General features: G+C 39.6%; 2 protein-coding genes across 2 annotated transcripts; one reads left to right on the forward strand and one right to left on the reverse strand.

Annotated features, from left to right (window-relative positions):
* The first annotated feature begins 11,812 nt into the window (after positions 1 to 11,812).
* Positions 11,813 to 13,426, forward strand: LOC115735081 (thioredoxin-like 3-3). Its single transcript, XM_030666149.2, has 3 exons — positions 11,813 to 12,154; positions 12,272 to 12,297; positions 13,062 to 13,426. The coding sequence occupies exons 1-3, from the start codon at positions 11,813 to 11,815 to the stop codon at positions 13,279 to 13,281; spliced, it is 588 nt and encodes a 195-aa protein (XP_030522009.2). The 3' UTR covers positions 13,282 to 13,426.
* A 558-nt stretch (positions 13,427 to 13,984) lies between these two features.
* On the reverse strand, positions 13,985 to 15,974 carry LOC115735080. Its single transcript, XM_030666148.2, has 6 exons — positions 15,601 to 15,974; positions 15,134 to 15,231; positions 14,863 to 14,934; positions 14,646 to 14,770; positions 14,418 to 14,490; positions 13,985 to 14,297 (listed from the first exon to the last, which is right to left on the reverse strand). Exons 1-6 carry the CDS (start codon positions 15,926 to 15,928, stop codon positions 14,193 to 14,195), a joined length of 801 nt encoding a protein of 266 aa, XP_030522008.1. The 5' UTR covers positions 15,929 to 15,974; the 3' UTR covers positions 13,985 to 14,192.
* Between the last annotated feature and the right edge of the window lie 721 nt (positions 15,975 to 16,695).

Below are 16,695 nucleotides of genomic sequence, written 5' to 3' on the forward strand. Positions count from 1 at the left end.
CTGGAGCCTCAGATCTTTATATACGACAATTTTAGCGGAAAATGATTCTCTCCTTTCCAAACAATGGGCAAGATGGTATGTTAAAATTTGCCTACGACACAATCAGTATGTCCCATAAATATACATTCAGGTGACCCTCGAGCTCCATACTTGTAATTGTAGGGTTTTATAAATATTGTTATGGAAGTAAGCGATCGAACAATTAAATAGATGAAATAAAAAAAAAAAAGATCGGACATAAAATTTATGTGGTTTGGTCAGTATGGCCTACGTCTATGGGGGGAGCAACAAAGAATTCTATCATAGATCAAGCAATACAACAATTATAGCCACACTCAAACACTCTTAGTATTTTCTAACCCCCAATTTCATTCAATCACATGCATAGTGCTTAACCTCACAATTCCTTACAAAGTAATATCTCAATCTCACAAATGAATTCATAAATCTTACCACAAGATTTAATTGGTTTCAATTCTAAAAGCTCTCGGGGTGTAATTCACAAAAAAGTCACACATCAAATGCTCTTTACAATGAAGAACAACACTTCTTTCATATAAACAAGAGGAGGTTCCACAATAGAAAACCTACTCCGACTAGGAAACCAATTTGAATTAGGAAAGTTTTCTTTTCGGGCTCAAATTGGAGACATATTTTCAACAATCATCATATTGGCTCGATTTTTTAGCCAAGTCACAATCGCTTCACTAAAAAAGCGAACTTTACCGCTACTCTCCCATAGCTCCTCATGGGCTCAACTGCCACATACATCTTCCAAGTCCAAACCTCGCTCTAACTTCGCCATAACTATGGAATTTTTATGAACCCGGTACTATTTTAGAGACATGATATGTTGGAATTAGATTTTATCGGGTCAAGTATGTACGAAATTGGCACAAACAAGGAAAGAATTTGGACAGTGCCACACGTGGACAAGCAGAGGAGCGTGTGCCAAGACACGGCCAACCCTTAGACACGTGGCGTCCATGTGTCATTGCCGTGCACACGTGGAACGCGCACGTGACTCGTGTCACATTCTGGTACGGCTACAAACCGCTGATCGCAAGCTGACTAGACTAAGCTAACTAAGCAAGAATAAATAGAAATCAACGGTAGTTCATTCAGCAACTCTTGTCGAAACCTTTGTTGTTACCCCCGCCGGAATGCCGAACATCTCTCTTGGTCGTACCAACGCCAACCGTTCATCCGCAACCGTGCCACCGTGTGCCACCATGCGCATACCCTTGGCCATCGCCATTGACCGATCGCCCTAGCCGATCGCCTTAACAGTTGTTGTTGTCGTTCGCTCGCTATGGCCATCCGTTTGTCTCATTCGTTTATTCGTCTATCTAATCGTTCGTTTGTTTTCTCACTTAGTTGAGGCAAGTAGATCTCTATCCTTATTACTATGCTTTCTATGATTACGAATGTGAATGTTGGATTCTGATGATTGATGAGTTGTGGTAGAGGATTGGATATCAATATGAGATCTACTGTCTATGAGAATCGTGTTTGCCTTGTTAGGATTCTAATATCTGCCGTTGATATGAGATATGTTTGGTTGTTTTGGACATTCCTCAATTCTGTGATATTACAGTTGGTTTAGTCATTTGGAGTAGAAATCTACTGCTAGGTGTAACCCACTCACTCTGATAGTTGAAACCCTTTTTCGGATCAAAAGTATGTCAGATAATCCGATTTCGGTATAGTAATATCTCTATGGTGAGCCTCTGTGGATTGGTAGGTCCATACGAAAGCATGTTCATGTCCGACTTAATAGCCCATAAAAAACTCGATATAAGATCATTCGATTGAGGGTTTATGTGGAAGAGGGACCTCTAATTGATTTAGTTTCCTTTGAGTTCTAGGCTGTTTACCGTAGTGGGATAACAAGATGGTTAGGTCCTACTCCACCTCACCATTTCAACGCGCCCGGGATCGCGAATGATGAAGATGATAGTGAGGTGTTCATTCCTCATATGGGTTTGATATCGGGTTCGAAGAGGAATGAAGTACGAGCATATGGCAATAGAGTTATTAGTACTCGAAGTAGTTTAGTTTCCTTGTGATTACTCCTTTATAGTACTTCTCCCGTATCAATGTTGCAAATAAGTGAAGTGGCTATATGAAATATGTAATGAGTGGATGGTGAGTTTGAATAAATGAGTTCTGAATAAAAGACTTTTGTTGTTTGAAATGCCTATGTTATCTAGTTAGGGCATCATGAAAGGCCATACCTTTTGTTGACACCTAAATTTTGATTTTTCTTAAATTATTTATTTTTTACAAAAATGAGAATTAGCCTTGATTCTCACAAAAAAAATTAGTTTTCATGCATAGCATATATAACTTAAGCATGCATTGCATTTGTGTTTTTGCGCCAATGATGGGATTTGGATCCGGATTGACATGCGGAAGACCAAGGCCCATATTCCATAATTCGGCCATCATAAGGGAGCAAGTGTCGAAAATCACAAGGCCTTAGGGTCTAATTTTCAGTCCCCTAAATTTTGATTTCGGAAAAGGCCTTTTAATTAAAGTTTACTAATCAAAATAAGGCCAAAATTTAAGCCCGCATTATCAAATTTTGACCTAGGGTTTTTCTATATAAACATGGCTAGGTCACTTTCGAGGGAGGGGATGTTCAGTACTTTGAGGGCAAAAAATTCGAGAGAGAGAGAGAGCGCACAAGCCATAGAGCTCTCGGTCCACGGAACACACACGGAGGTTTATTGGTCAAAGTAGCAACTTCCATCGAGAGCTTGACGAAGATCCACTCGCTTGGGACTTTCAAACGATGTCGGATCCATCATGATGAATTGAGAGTCCAAGTTCAGCCTTGAGGAAGAGGAATCAACCCACGTTGGATGCATTCTCCTATTTTCTAGCCACAAGTCCCGACAAACAGCTTCCATCGACGGCTGCCCAGCTTTGGTGGTCCTTTTGCCCGTGATCTTCGGTGATTTTTGGTGCAACCAGTCTTCACCGAAAGCTTGCACCACGCAAGAGCGAACCATCGAGCTACTCGAGCCAAGAGAAGCCATTGAGACGTTCATCACCGTCGGGGGTCCCTGCTCGTGTCTCCTTTGCCATTGATCCAAAAGCGCAAGGCTTTGTCGTCACGTTTCGACGAAAGTCCAAAAGAGTGCAAAGCTCGCAACCAAGGTAAATCACCTAACTTTGATATTATGATTATTTGATTGCGAATTTTGATTGATTGAGTCGTTTGTCCTAGATTGATGCTTGCGTTATCGTGAAATTGCTTGTCCTAGTTAATTTCTGAATTGGTTTGCATGATTCAAAAGTTAATTGGATAATTTTGAGCTTGGACAAAATAACACTCAATTAGAAAGATGCATTGCGTTCTTCCGAAATTTGTGAATAAATTGCCAGATTTGATATGCTCATAGATTGGATTGGGATTTATGCTAGTCTTTTGAAATCTCCATGCGATAGAGCTCCTCATCCAAAAAGGAAATTGAATTTTGACTCATTAGGCAAGATAATCTCTTTTGAAATCCTCGAATATAATCTCATGATTTTTTCGAAATTTTTGAGATAACTCTCTGATAGATCTTGTCTTATGACTTTGTGGATGATTGCATATATATCATGAGCATATTTTTGGATATTTGATTTTGAATTTAAGATAATTTGAATCCCGATCACATCTTAAAGATATTGTGCACATCTTTTGGAATGTTCAAGATTATCTTGTGGTGAATTTGAAACCATTAAAAATTCTGATCATATCTTTTAGGTTTGGATAGTTATCTAAAAAATCTTTTTTTTAAATCTTAAGAGATAAATTTTCCTGAAATTGAAAAAGATTTGAAATCCTTTTTGGATAGGAGCTTATCTCCTTGAAAATTTCAGAATCCCTTAAGGATTTTAAAAATTCAATAAATATTTGCACATCTTTAAACAAAACTGCCCATAACACATGCTCCCCAATTGTGCCTTGTCCCTCGGAAAACGTACATTAAAGGCAACATATGACTTCGATCTCGAAGTATGATCGTGCCCGTACGTGTGAATTAGATATCAAATCCTCGATCTCGAGGAGCGGATCGCTAATTCCTAAATAGAATTTCAAGGTTTGCCCTATATATATAGGGACGACGGTAATTCTATAATTTATTCACTTGCTAACCCTAATCTCGGGGGATGTTGTGAATAAAAATCGGAATTTCGGATTTAAAGGTGTTTTATGGGCAATATTGTTTATTTTTGTTCAAATTTCATTGTTTTCATGGTTTAAATAAATTCCTAAAAAATCCCAAAAAAAGATATCACATTTTCTTAAGCTAAATCACATTTCTATTCACTTTTTGCATGAAAATATTGTCTAATAAAATTAGGGCTTTGAGAAATCAATTTCTTAAGTTAAATTAGATGTTACTTCACATTAGAGTAGTTTTTACCTTTATTTTTTCATGAATCCGAAAATACACAAAAATATACCAAAAAAATACCATCCACGTTGCATAGCATTATAGTTTAGTTTGCATTATTATATTTTCCTTGTCATGCATATTTGCCACGTCATTATGCCATGTCATGTAGTTTTGCCATGTCATTACATCTCACATGTCATATAGGTAGGTTGCATTAGCATTGCATTTAATAAAAGAAAACCCCAAAAAAATTTTTAATTCAAATCATCAAACTAAGGATTTTTCATGAAAATCGGGTACCGAAAGGGCATTAATTGAAAAGTTAATGTAACAAAGTCCCCGAATCCATTTAATCTCTGGTTCGTATGAAATAAAGTATTTTCTCCCGAATACTTTATTTAGGTTTCTAATCTACCTACCATAAAAGATTAGTGGCGGCTCCAATTTAAAATCTTGGCATGTAATTGAACCTAAGTTGCAATTCGGTAGGATTTGGGAGAGTTCGGATTAGGTTAATTAATCTAATTAACCTAATGATCCGTTAACCTGAAAAATTCAATTTTTAGGTCGTGACACCTTTTGTATAGGCATGCATGTCGATTGAATGTTTTTGTTTAGACATGCACTTGTACCCGTATAGGCTACTTTCGCATGCGCCGATTACTCTGATTAAGGAAAAAGATTGATTAAAGAAGAGAGCGAGATTTTGAAAAGAATTTCCGTCGGGTTGTCAGTAGTATGGAACACTACATCCTATCTAAATGTATCAGAGTGGTTCGTGGAGTGGTAAGGTGCGCTAGTGGATGAAGTGTTTGGTAGATATGTACGCATTTAAAACTACAAGTGCATGTGATTGTGATTGTCAAGAAAAGTAGCATATGCTACTTATAAGATTTTGTTGATCACTGCCTAAGTTTGATGATCGTTATAGTTATTTGTGGATATAGTAAGGTGATCAACAAGTGGAATTGAATGATGAGTTTTGATGGCAATAGTTTGCCTTTAGGATTGAAACGTTGTGTTTTGATTATTAGATTTGCATATCTAAGAGTAGATATGGAAATTCTATGAAGTGTTGACCTTTGTGGATTATAGGACTTGGTTGTGAAGTTGTAAATGGAGTTTAAATACTGATTTTGAGTAATATGAAATATGGATGATATGAATGCGACCGAGGTGATATAGGTTGATTTTAGATTGTTGATCTTTGAAAGGTCGCTTGATTGTTATAATTAAGTCTAAGTTGTGAATTTGTGATATACCTAGTCTAAAATTGAATAACATGCATTGTATAGATTTATTGCATAAAAAAACTGTTGAATTATAAAAACGTGCATGCATGATCATATCATTGTTTTTATATCGAACTTGAATAACTGTCGACTTAGTATGGGATGAGCTGATAGGATACTTAAAAACCGTGGAAACATGATATGGGACGTGTGGAAACGAGATTTGCTCCGTAAGTGTATGACTTGGGGATGAACTATAGCAGCCCGACCTATGTCCAACTCGGGGAGTGTACGCTGGGGCAAAGATAAGATTTGTGCAAAGGGCAACTCTTGGCTGTCATCTCGGAACAGAGTGGCGGGGAGGGGGGCTGGAATGAACTAAGTTATGCATTGAAAGTGTGGGTCTAAGTACTGTGCTAGGTTTGATATCGTTCTCGATTATGTATCGAAACAATTTCAAAAATCCGAGTTGATTTTAAGCTTTTTGAAATCCAAAGTGTTTTCGGATGTCGAAAGTTCTCAATTTTGGATCAAAATGGTTTCGAATCTAAAGTGTTTTGTGCTTATGAAATGAAACAGTTTTCAAAAGCTTAATTGCATCGTTTTTGATGTTTTGAATTGATTTAGAAATGGATTTTGAAAGTCTGAAAGTGAATCAAACTAAAAACTATAAATATGGCATTGCAACTTGAATATTGAAATGAAACATGGTGAATGAAATTGAGATGCCATCGATAAAAAATGCCAGAAATGCTTGGTGGTGATTGGTGAAAGTCCGTTGTGATACCCCTGAGGATAATGCCAAGGAAGATCCCATCCGTGTGAGGGATGTGTTGTTTGTATATGTCTGTAGTGGTACGCTATGCAGAGGTCTAGATTGCGTCATGAAATGCCCGGAGGTTGATTCCTAGAGATTTGGGGATTGTGTCGGACTTATTTGGTTTTGTGAAATGATTGTGTGGAATATTTTTTTTCGTAAAAAATAGAACCACGGGCTTGGCATGTGGAACCGGCATCATAAGTAATAGAGGATATTGTCCTAAGTGATGCCTGGACATTTTGAAATATGGGGCAATGATGAGCCTAGATGTGGCCAAATGGACCCGTGGACCCGGAACCGGCCCGTTTACCGGGCCCACGGTTCCAACCCGGAACCGGAACCGGTCCTTGAGGGCCGGTTCCGGTTTGTAAATTGTTGGAACCGGCCCCGAACCGCCGGTTCCGGGCTGGTTCCAACCCGGTTTTAAGAAAAAAAAAAAAAGGAAGTAGGTTTGATAAAAAGAGTAATTGGGCTTTGGAGCCGGAACCGCCGGTTCCTGAACCCGAACCGGCGGTTCCGTCGAACCGGCCAATTGTAGATGAGCCCATTATTGAACATTGATGCCATTTGAATTAGAGAGATTTGAAAATGAGATTGAGAAATATAAATGGAATATATGAAAGAGTGGTTGTGGTATTATAATATTGAAAGATAGAAGAGAACGGCACGATGATGTTGCTAGACTATTGAGGTCGATGATGATCCTATTTATAGGTTAAGCTTGAGTGATATGACAATTGAGATTAGGATATGCAGAGAGTCGTAGTAAGGTCACATGATAGAGTAAAAAGAAATTCACCATAAGAATCTCTCTATTTAGGAGGGAGCAAAAGAAAGATCGAAATTTCGAGGACGAAATTTTCTAAGGTGGGAAGAATTGTGATGACTCGAAAACCCTCACCTAGTTATGGGTGAATTAGTATTTAATGACTCTGGATTATGGAATAAGTATTAAGGAATCTTTATCCAAACTCTCTAGTATTTTTAAAAAATTTTTATGGATCCGGTACTATTTTAGGGACACGATATGTTGGAATTAGATCATATCGGGTCAAATATGTATGAAATTAGGACAAACAGGGACAAAATTTCAATAGGGCCCGCACGTGGACACGTAGGGGAACACATACTACGCGTGCGGTTGACCCTTAGTCATATGGAACGTGCATGTGATACGTGTCATGCTTTGGTGCGGCTGCAAGCCGCTCAAGTTCTTGACTCATCATAAGTCGACTCTACTACAAGTTGCCGATCGCAAGCTGATTGGACTAAGCCGATTGAGCTATTATAAATAGAAATCAACATTAGTTCATTCAGTAGCTCTTGCCAGAAACTACGGTCGTTACCTTGATAGAGTGCCAACTCTCTCTCTCTTGACCGTACCATCGCCGACCGTTCATTCATGATTGCACCGCCGTGCATCACCTTGCGTGTGCCCTTGGCTGTCACCATTGATCAACCGCCCTAGCCGATCGCCTTAGCGGTCGTTGCCACGGTTCACCCGTTGTGGCCAACCGTTCATCTCGTTCGTTTGTTCCTCCGTTTGATTATTCGTTTGTTTTCTCACTTAGTTAAGGCAAGTAGATCTCTATCCTTATTACTATGCTTTCTATAATTATGAATGTGAATGTTGGATTCTGATGATTGATGAGTTGTAGTAGAGGATTTGGTTATCAATCCGAGATCTACTATCTATAAGGATCGTATTTGCGTGGTAGGATTCTAATATCTACCGTTCATGTGAGATATCTTTGATTGTTTTGGACGATCCTCAATTCCGTGATGTTATAGTTGGTTTTTTCGTTTGGAATAGAAATCTATTGTTGGGTGTAATCCACTCACTTCGATAGTTGAAACCCTTTTTCGGATCAAAAGTAGGTCGGATAGCCCGATTCCAATACAACGTCTCCGTGGTGAGCCTTTGTGGATTGGTAGGTCTATACGAGAGTATGTTCATGTTCAACCTAACAGCCCATTGAGAGCCCGACATAAGATCATTCGATCAAGGGTTTATGTGGACGAAGGACCTCCAATTGGTTTAATCACCTTTGAGTTCAAGTCTGTTTACCGTCGTGGGATATTAGGATAGTTAGGTCCTATTCCACCTTACCAATTCAACGAGCTTGGGATCACAAATGATGAAGATGATAGTGAGGTGTTCATTCCTCATACGGGGTTTTGATATTCAGGTTCGAAGAAGAATGAAGTACGAGCAGATGGCGATGGAGTTATTAGTACTCGAAGTAGTTTAGTTTCCCTGTGATAGCTCCTTTGCAGTACTCCTCTCATGTAAATGTTGTAAATAAGTGAAGTGACTGTATGAAATATGTAACAAGGAGTGGATGGTATATTTGAATAAACGAGTTTTGAATAAAAGACTGTTGTTGTTTGAAATGCGTGTGTTATCTAGTTAGTGAATCATGAAAGGCCATATCTTTTGTATAGTCGTGCCTGCCAATTGAATGTTTTTGTTTTGACATGCACTTGTGTCTATATGGCCGCTTGATTATTTCTACTTAGAGCCTCCACATGCGCAGTTACTTTGATTAAGGAAAAATATTGACTAAAGAATAGAACGAGGTTTTGGAAAGCCTTCCTGTCGGGTGTCGGCGGTATGGGATGCTACACCTGAAATCTTGGAGACTCGTCAAATGTAACTTCTCTACCGACAATATGTGAACTTGATTTCGGACACCACAACCAATAACCTCGCTTACCTTGTGCATAACTTAGGAACATGCGTTTTCTTTCCATTCTATCAAGCTTACCATTATTCACGCGAACATCACATAGGCTACTAAATATTCTAAGAGTAGAATAATCAGCAACGTCATTGACCACACCTCTTTAGGAATTCGACATCCAATCGTAATTGATGGAGATCGATCCACCAAGTAGCTCGCCATATTGAGAGCATCTGCTTGGAACCTTCTAACCATACTAGTACTAGAAAATCTTTTATGGGTCATCTCTAATAATGTTTTATTCATCAACTCTACAACCATGTTATGGTTGACTAGTACCAATGCGGTGTCTCACTATGTCTTCCTTTATGCTAAATTCATTCAAAAACTCAAAGTACAAGTCCATGCTATTATGAGTCCACACATGCTTGATCCTCTTACTAGCCTCCGTTTTTATCAAAGCTCTTAACTTTCTGATCCTAACACCAAAATCAAACTTGTGCCTTAGTACAAACACTCAAGTCTTCCTTGAGTAGTCGTCCAAAACTATTAGCATAAATCCGGTAATTTTCCTCGAAAGAAATTGCAACAACTTGTGAACAGCCAGGTAACTCAACTTTCCTATCTCCGCGGACTCTCCGACAATCATACTAAACTGCATTTTTCCATTGTTGACTTAAGTTAAAATGCCTACATACGTACAATTTATCATCAATATAACCACACAGCAAATTCCTTTCACTTAGAGCCTTTAGGTTTCTCTCGCTAATGTGCCCTTAAGGCATACGTCGCAATTCGGACTCTCGAACGGATCCGACGTCTACGTGGCGAAATCTATTACTATCTCACCTAGAAGCTCATACAAGCCATGTGCTTGATTGCTCTCATTATCACCAATGGACCTCGAATAACCTTCAGAATTCTACTTTCTAAAGTATACCGACACAAAGATGAATTCAAGGCACTCAAGAAAATCAAGTTTTTCTTCAACTAGGAACATGTCTCACTCTAGTGAATGTCCTCACGATACCATTATGATTCCGATTCTAGCACCACTAACACCCACAACATCGTACTCAACGTTGTTGCCCAACCGCATTTTTTTACTATCCATGCATTAATAAGTAATAAACCAATTTCTATTTGGTGTAGCGTGAAACAAACAACTAGAATCTCTCATCCATCTGTCAAACAACAAATGCTCGGTGATAGACAAGACAAAATTTGCATTATCCAATTTACTATCAGCTATAGCTGCAACATCATTTGCAGATTCAACGGTAATTCCCTTACCCTTCTCGTTCTTCAGTTTAAGGCAATCCTTTTTAAGATGCCCCCTATTGCCATAGCTCCAATAGATAGCACCCATAGTCCTAGACTAACTACGTCTATTCGGGTTTATGTTACTTCTGCTAACACGTGTACTACTTCTTCTTCTACTTTCCCTTATTAAGGCATCAAATATAGGTTCACTAGATTCTCTCCTACGGATGTCCTAATTTAGAATCAAATTACAAAATTCATCAAATGTCAAGCTTGTTGACCTAAGAGAATTACTAACAATAGTAAAAGTAACATTTCAACTATCAGTCAATGAAGATAATAGAATTAAAACATGCCCTCATCTTCAAAGTTAATGTCAACTGAATTCAATTTACTCACGGCCACATTAAATTCATTGATATAATCAGCAACCGATGCATTTATGCCCATTTATAAGTTAAATAAATGTTTTATCAAATAGACATTGTTGATAGTAGATGGCTTCCCATACATGTTCGATAAGGCCTTCATCAAACCCACAGTGATTTTTTTTTTTTTTAATGATGTTAAACACGACTTTACAAGCAAACGTTTGCTAAATAGCATCCAACGTTTGTCTGTCCGATAATTCACATTCAGCTTGCTTCGTTAAGTTAGGCTTCTCCTCAAATATGGCAAATGCATAGTACTTTAATACGGATAATCTTCAATCTTCATCTTTTAGAAACCGAAATCCTTCCCATCAAGTATGTTGATTCTCATGTTTCCTTCTACTGTAACCATCGATTGGCTTCAATTCGGTCAAGCATAGCTCTCATACCAATTGTTGCAGTAGTAAGCAATCGAACAATTAAATAGACAGAATAAGAAAATAGATTGGACACCTGATTTACATTGTTTTGGCCGATGTGACTTACATCCAAGATGACAGCAAAAAAAAAAAAAATTCATAATAGATCAAGCGATATAAATGATATTACAACTACACTCGAGTCATTCAAACGTTGTCGGTGTTTTTCAAACTCAATTACATCCAATAACTTACACCTGTTCAGCCCCCCCATTTTCCTCATGAATTAATCTCTCAATGTCACCAAGAAATGCACAAATATGACCACAAGATTTAATCTGCTTCAATAATAAAAGCTCCTAGACCATAATTCACGAAGAAGTCGCTTCTCGGATACACTTCACAATGAAGACACTTGTTATATGTAGATAAGAGCGAGATCCAAAATCAGAAACCTGCTCCAATTAGGAAACCAACTTGAATCGGGAAAAATTTCTTGTAGGCTCAAATTCAATACATATTTTTAACAAGTACGCGGCACTAATCATGACACTTACATGCGGGGAAAAAAAAAATTGAATGTGCTACATGTGGTGGACCAGTTATTATTTAGTACATGGTGGATCATGCACCAAATAATTTGCCCGCTCTTGCACAGTGAGAGTCCCATCGTGGGGGGTCCGATCGACGACAGAGTTGGGAAACATCGGACGCCGAACATTCTCAAACATGGAACACTAGAACCAGACGACGGTCTAACGTTACCCATTAGCAGAGCCCGAGGTTCTCCTTCAAAAGAAGTTGGAATGGAGGGCCCATCGAGCGGCAAAGAGGACGGGGCAAGCAAAATGTTGGGCGACGCGGCCGTTTCGGAGATGCCGGTGAATCGTCACGGCAACATGAGAGTTGCTTCGAGCGACCCCGACTTGTCCCAAATCATGAAGGAAATCAAGTCTTCTAAGTCCCCTGTACGTGATCGGCTCTTCTTTGCGATCTTTCAGCTGATTCTAGCTTTCCTTTTCTTTTCCTTTTCTCTTGTGGGACTGATGGGCGAACTCAATTGAAGATGCTTTTAATGCCTGCAGGCAGCAATCAACTATGGCGCCTCTTGGTACGTTCCCCAGCAAACATTTCTGTGTTCCCTTGTGCCAAAAACTCGAGAGTTTCTGTGCCAACGCTAAGTGTGGTTAGGGAGATCAACGACCACCATGTGTTCGATTTAATGCTCCTGAGATAAGCTGGCATAGCAGGCTTCTCTTTCACTCTGCAAACAAAGGGGTGAACTTTGCATAGGGAAACTAGTGGAGGGTCTGGCATTATAATGGATAGTTTGCTTTGCTCATGGCACCTGGTGTTTTGTGGCCCTTTCTGTTTGATGATAGGTATTAGGTGCACATATATGATTTGTTGGTCCTTGGTGCGTAATGATTCCTGTGACGTGTGAGTTGTTTTTATCATGGTGAAAGAAAGCGAAGAGATTTTCTTGGTGAAAGTCTGTTCCTTAGACGACCGCTACTGGTGCTTGCGTTGTGTCTTCATGGACGAAGTGTTTTACAAGGTGTACAATACTAATTGTTGTTGCATTCCATATGTTGATGTCTAATTACGTGGTTTGTTTGCTCAAAACTTGATGTTTAGCACAAAACAGCTAGCTTTGTTCAAAGGGTTGATCAGGTTTTGTTACGTCACTTAGTAGAGAAAATGTAATTTCTCAAACAACATTTAATAGCACTTCCTTATACACGTTTGAACTGTGGGGTGCTTAAGCAGCATTTTCTCGACGCCTCTCTTTCTCGTTATTGCTTGTAAAACATAATGCTGCTTTCTCTAATGGCCTGAACTCTTGGATATAAAATTCGTTCACCACCTTTTCAGGTGTCATGTGTGTAGTCAGATTCTCCCAGCTTTCTGCCAGTTGAGCAACAGCTTTCAAAAATTGTCATTTGTGTATGCGGATATTGATGAGTGCCCAGAAACAACGCAGCACATTCGCTACACACCTACCTTTCATTTCTACCGTGACGGAGAAAGGGTGGACGAGATGTTCGGTGCCGGAGAAGAGCGACTCCATGATCGCTTGTGGCTGCATTCCTGAATGTCAAACTTGTTATGAATGTCTAGTGGCAGAATTCTTTCGTAGTCATGCTTCTTATAAAACATATATGTAGTGCAGCAGATTATAACGTGTATTTGCTGTGATTGCTGATTCTTAAGAATGGCAAAGATTAGCTTTCAGCTCATGTATTTACGATATGTTAACCAGAATTAGTTGCATTGCCTTGCCGGCACCTGCTAAATGCAAGAATATGTAGGATCATGTTGGCATATTTTCTTAATCACAACCTACAATAGACATTCTGATCAGTAATTTCGACGTAGGCAATATTTGTGCCCACATGTTTCTTTGGTTGACATGCTTTGACCTTGATGGAAGGCATTTGCTTCATCCTGAAAACTTATTCTTGTTGCTTATATATTACATATGTATTTCCAATCGCGAATTCTTCACTGTAAATTGGAGTGGTCGTTTGCAGTTGTGAAGACCGTGAAAAACAGATGGTTTCACTCTTGGTCATGTGGCATCGATGCTTCTACTTGCCCCAACTGATGAGTATTGTTTCACTTGAGCACATCTCGCGTCTTTCTTTACATGATTAAGAACCGATATACGTCTAAATCATTTATTGACCTTATCAATGAACGGTGATGGAAGAAAATTGCAAATTATTGAAAGCCTTCTGTAAGTAACCTATTCAGGACCCGATGATTATTTTCTACCATTTTGTGCAATGTGCATCAACATTCAGCCGAACAATGTGAGCTCTGCATCGGTTTATTCTGCCCTCTGTCTATCAGCATTCTGTTTTGCCATAGGAAGAACACAAAAGAAAAGCAGAACACATGGATTTTGTAGAAACAACTTCTCACTCCTTGCATTCTGTCCATCTCCGAATTTGATACAATATCTATGATTGAAAACATCCTAGAAAGAGGTATAATGTAACATTAGTAGCTGAGGCCAAGTTGAAGTCCAAGGGCTGCATGAAGGAGAAACAGAGTCATGATCCCACTGCCCAGGATCCCGTGGACATTTCTTAATCCCGGATTACCCTGCATATCGCGACACGGATGCGAATGATCAGAGTAAATACTAATTCGAGAGACTCAAGACAAACATCGGAATCTTATCTAACAATTAACCAGAATGTGGACCGGCATTCAATTCGTTACCTCAAACAAGGAAGGTAAAATTGTCTGTACTGTCAAAAGAGTTAGGCCTATGAACCCCGTGACAGCATGAGGACTGTAAACGGCAACCTCGCGGTCAGTGAAAATAAGGAGGGAGTGAAAATAGAGAGCAAGAATAAGTGTAAGTCAACAACGCCGAGATAACAACTTAGAGACTGAAGAACTTTTCTGTAGCAGAAGTTGAACGCATGATTTAAATTGTGAGAGCACCTCTTGAATATAGGTTTGTCCGAGGTGAGTAGCGACGTTATACCGCCGGTTGCACCAAGAGCAAAGAAGAAAAACATTCCACCGAGAAGCTTGGGGTGCAAGTCTTTCGCCTTGGCCTTCTCTTCCTGAGATAAACGGTATGTGATTGGCAGCTCAAATACTCGAGGCAGCCATGGATTTCAGTAGACAAGCAAAGCAAGTCTTGCTAGAGTCTTACCACATCGTCAGAATACTTAATACGAAAACCAAGATATGTTCCGTACCCTCCCATTGCAAAGAGCACGACAGCCTAAAATGTTACGAAAGAATCATTTCAGAATCACCAAATGAGCATCTTCCGGACAGAGAGCAAAGATCGGAGAAACCTTGAGTCCAGGATACGAAAACAATTCCTCCCCACTAAAAAGAGTGATTAAGAGTGGGTTGACGGTTCGATAGTGTCGAGAAGGTATTAGCCACCAGACCTAAGAGAAAGGATGAACTTTTACCATGTTGCCAGGGTGACCCCAATGCACAAGCCAATCAGGGAGACTCCAGGATTTAACAAGCTCAACGAAAGGCCCAAACAAAGTTCTCACTGTCCCAGCTGTTATGAATCGTAGCCAGGTAAGCGATACATGCATGGCATTGGATGGAAAACAGCAAAACTAAATGTGATGCAGCTCGATGCATTGCGACCGACCTCATCATACGGAGAGCAATTCAGACCTGTTCGATAAGTAGTTGAAAGAGAAATATATAATGCATTGTTTAAAGCACAGTTGAGAGTCCTACATCATGGTAGATGGGATGGAGAGGACGCGCGGCAACTAATAAAATCAAGCAAAGTCCACAAAGCAAGAGAAGGAACACAATCTCCTACTTGATGTAGTGCATTTCGTTTGAATGTCCACTGTTCAAGCAACCAAAACGCTCCCCTCGCAGAGAGAGAGAGGGAGGGAGCGAGACGAATTACCTCCAGGAAGCGCGGCGAGGAAGATGAGGGGAAGAGGGGAGAAAGAGCAGATGAGAGTCTCGCTGGGCCGGTCCGCCGTTTCGTCCATGTCTGAGTCGGCGTCAGCGATGGTTTCGCGAACCTCGTCCTCGGAAGCCAAGGACGTGCCGGGGAGGAGAGCTCTCTGGGCCTTAGTTCTGAATGTAGCGCAAGCCGAGAACGAAGGAGTTGATAGCAGCAGTCGGACATTGACGGGATGCGACAAGGATAGATAGCGCAGAGGAAGGAGATGTGGCGGGGTGCTGGAGCAGTAGCGAAGAAGACCAGCAGCAGAATTCACCATCGCCATTGCCAAAAGCGCAACACAACACAACCAAGCGCAGGCTCTCTCTGTTTCTCTCAGAGAACCCCGAGAGAGTTTGAGCTCAATAGAGATGGCGTGGGAAAGGTGAGGAAAGGGACACGCTTGTGATGCGAGCATATGCCGCTTCATAAGCACACGCTCCTCCCTACCAACCCAATGCCTTTTGGAGTATCTCTCTACAGTTCCTTTTTCACGCAATGGTGAGGCCACGATTTAAGAGTTTGCATCGCTAAAATGTTATCACTCGTTTTTTTTTTTTCCTTTTTCCGACCATATGAGTGCCATTATTTTATGTACAAGACCCACTTGAGCGTCATAACTTTTTTTTTTTTCGCTCACTTGAGTGATATATAAATTTACAATCGATCACTTAAGTGTCATAACTTTATAAAAAAGTTCCCAATAGGTATTATGTCAAATCGAGCTTTTGAAATTTGGGTGAATATTTTTGTAAAAATTACGGCATTCAAGCGATCAATCGAAAATTATGATACTAAAATAAACATTTTTAACTCAAAGATGTAAAAAGAAAAATTTATGGCACTACGAAAGTGACAACACAGTTGGAATATGTGAAAAATAAAAGGTCCCAATTGACCTTTCATGTTCCATTTTAATTTTTTGCGAAAAATAAACAATTCGAAAACCATTTTTTTTATAAAATTATTTGAAAAATAAAGGCCCCAGTTGGAATATGTTTTCGGCTATTCCTCGGTAGCGTTACTATGTAGCTTAATTTTCAAAAGTCGTGC

The sequence above is a fragment of the Rhodamnia argentea genome, chromosome 10 (assembly GCF_020921035.1).
Source record: "Rhodamnia argentea isolate NSW1041297 chromosome 10, ASM2092103v1, whole genome shotgun sequence".
Taxonomy (NCBI): domain Eukaryota; kingdom Viridiplantae; phylum Streptophyta; class Magnoliopsida; order Myrtales; family Myrtaceae; genus Rhodamnia; species Rhodamnia argentea.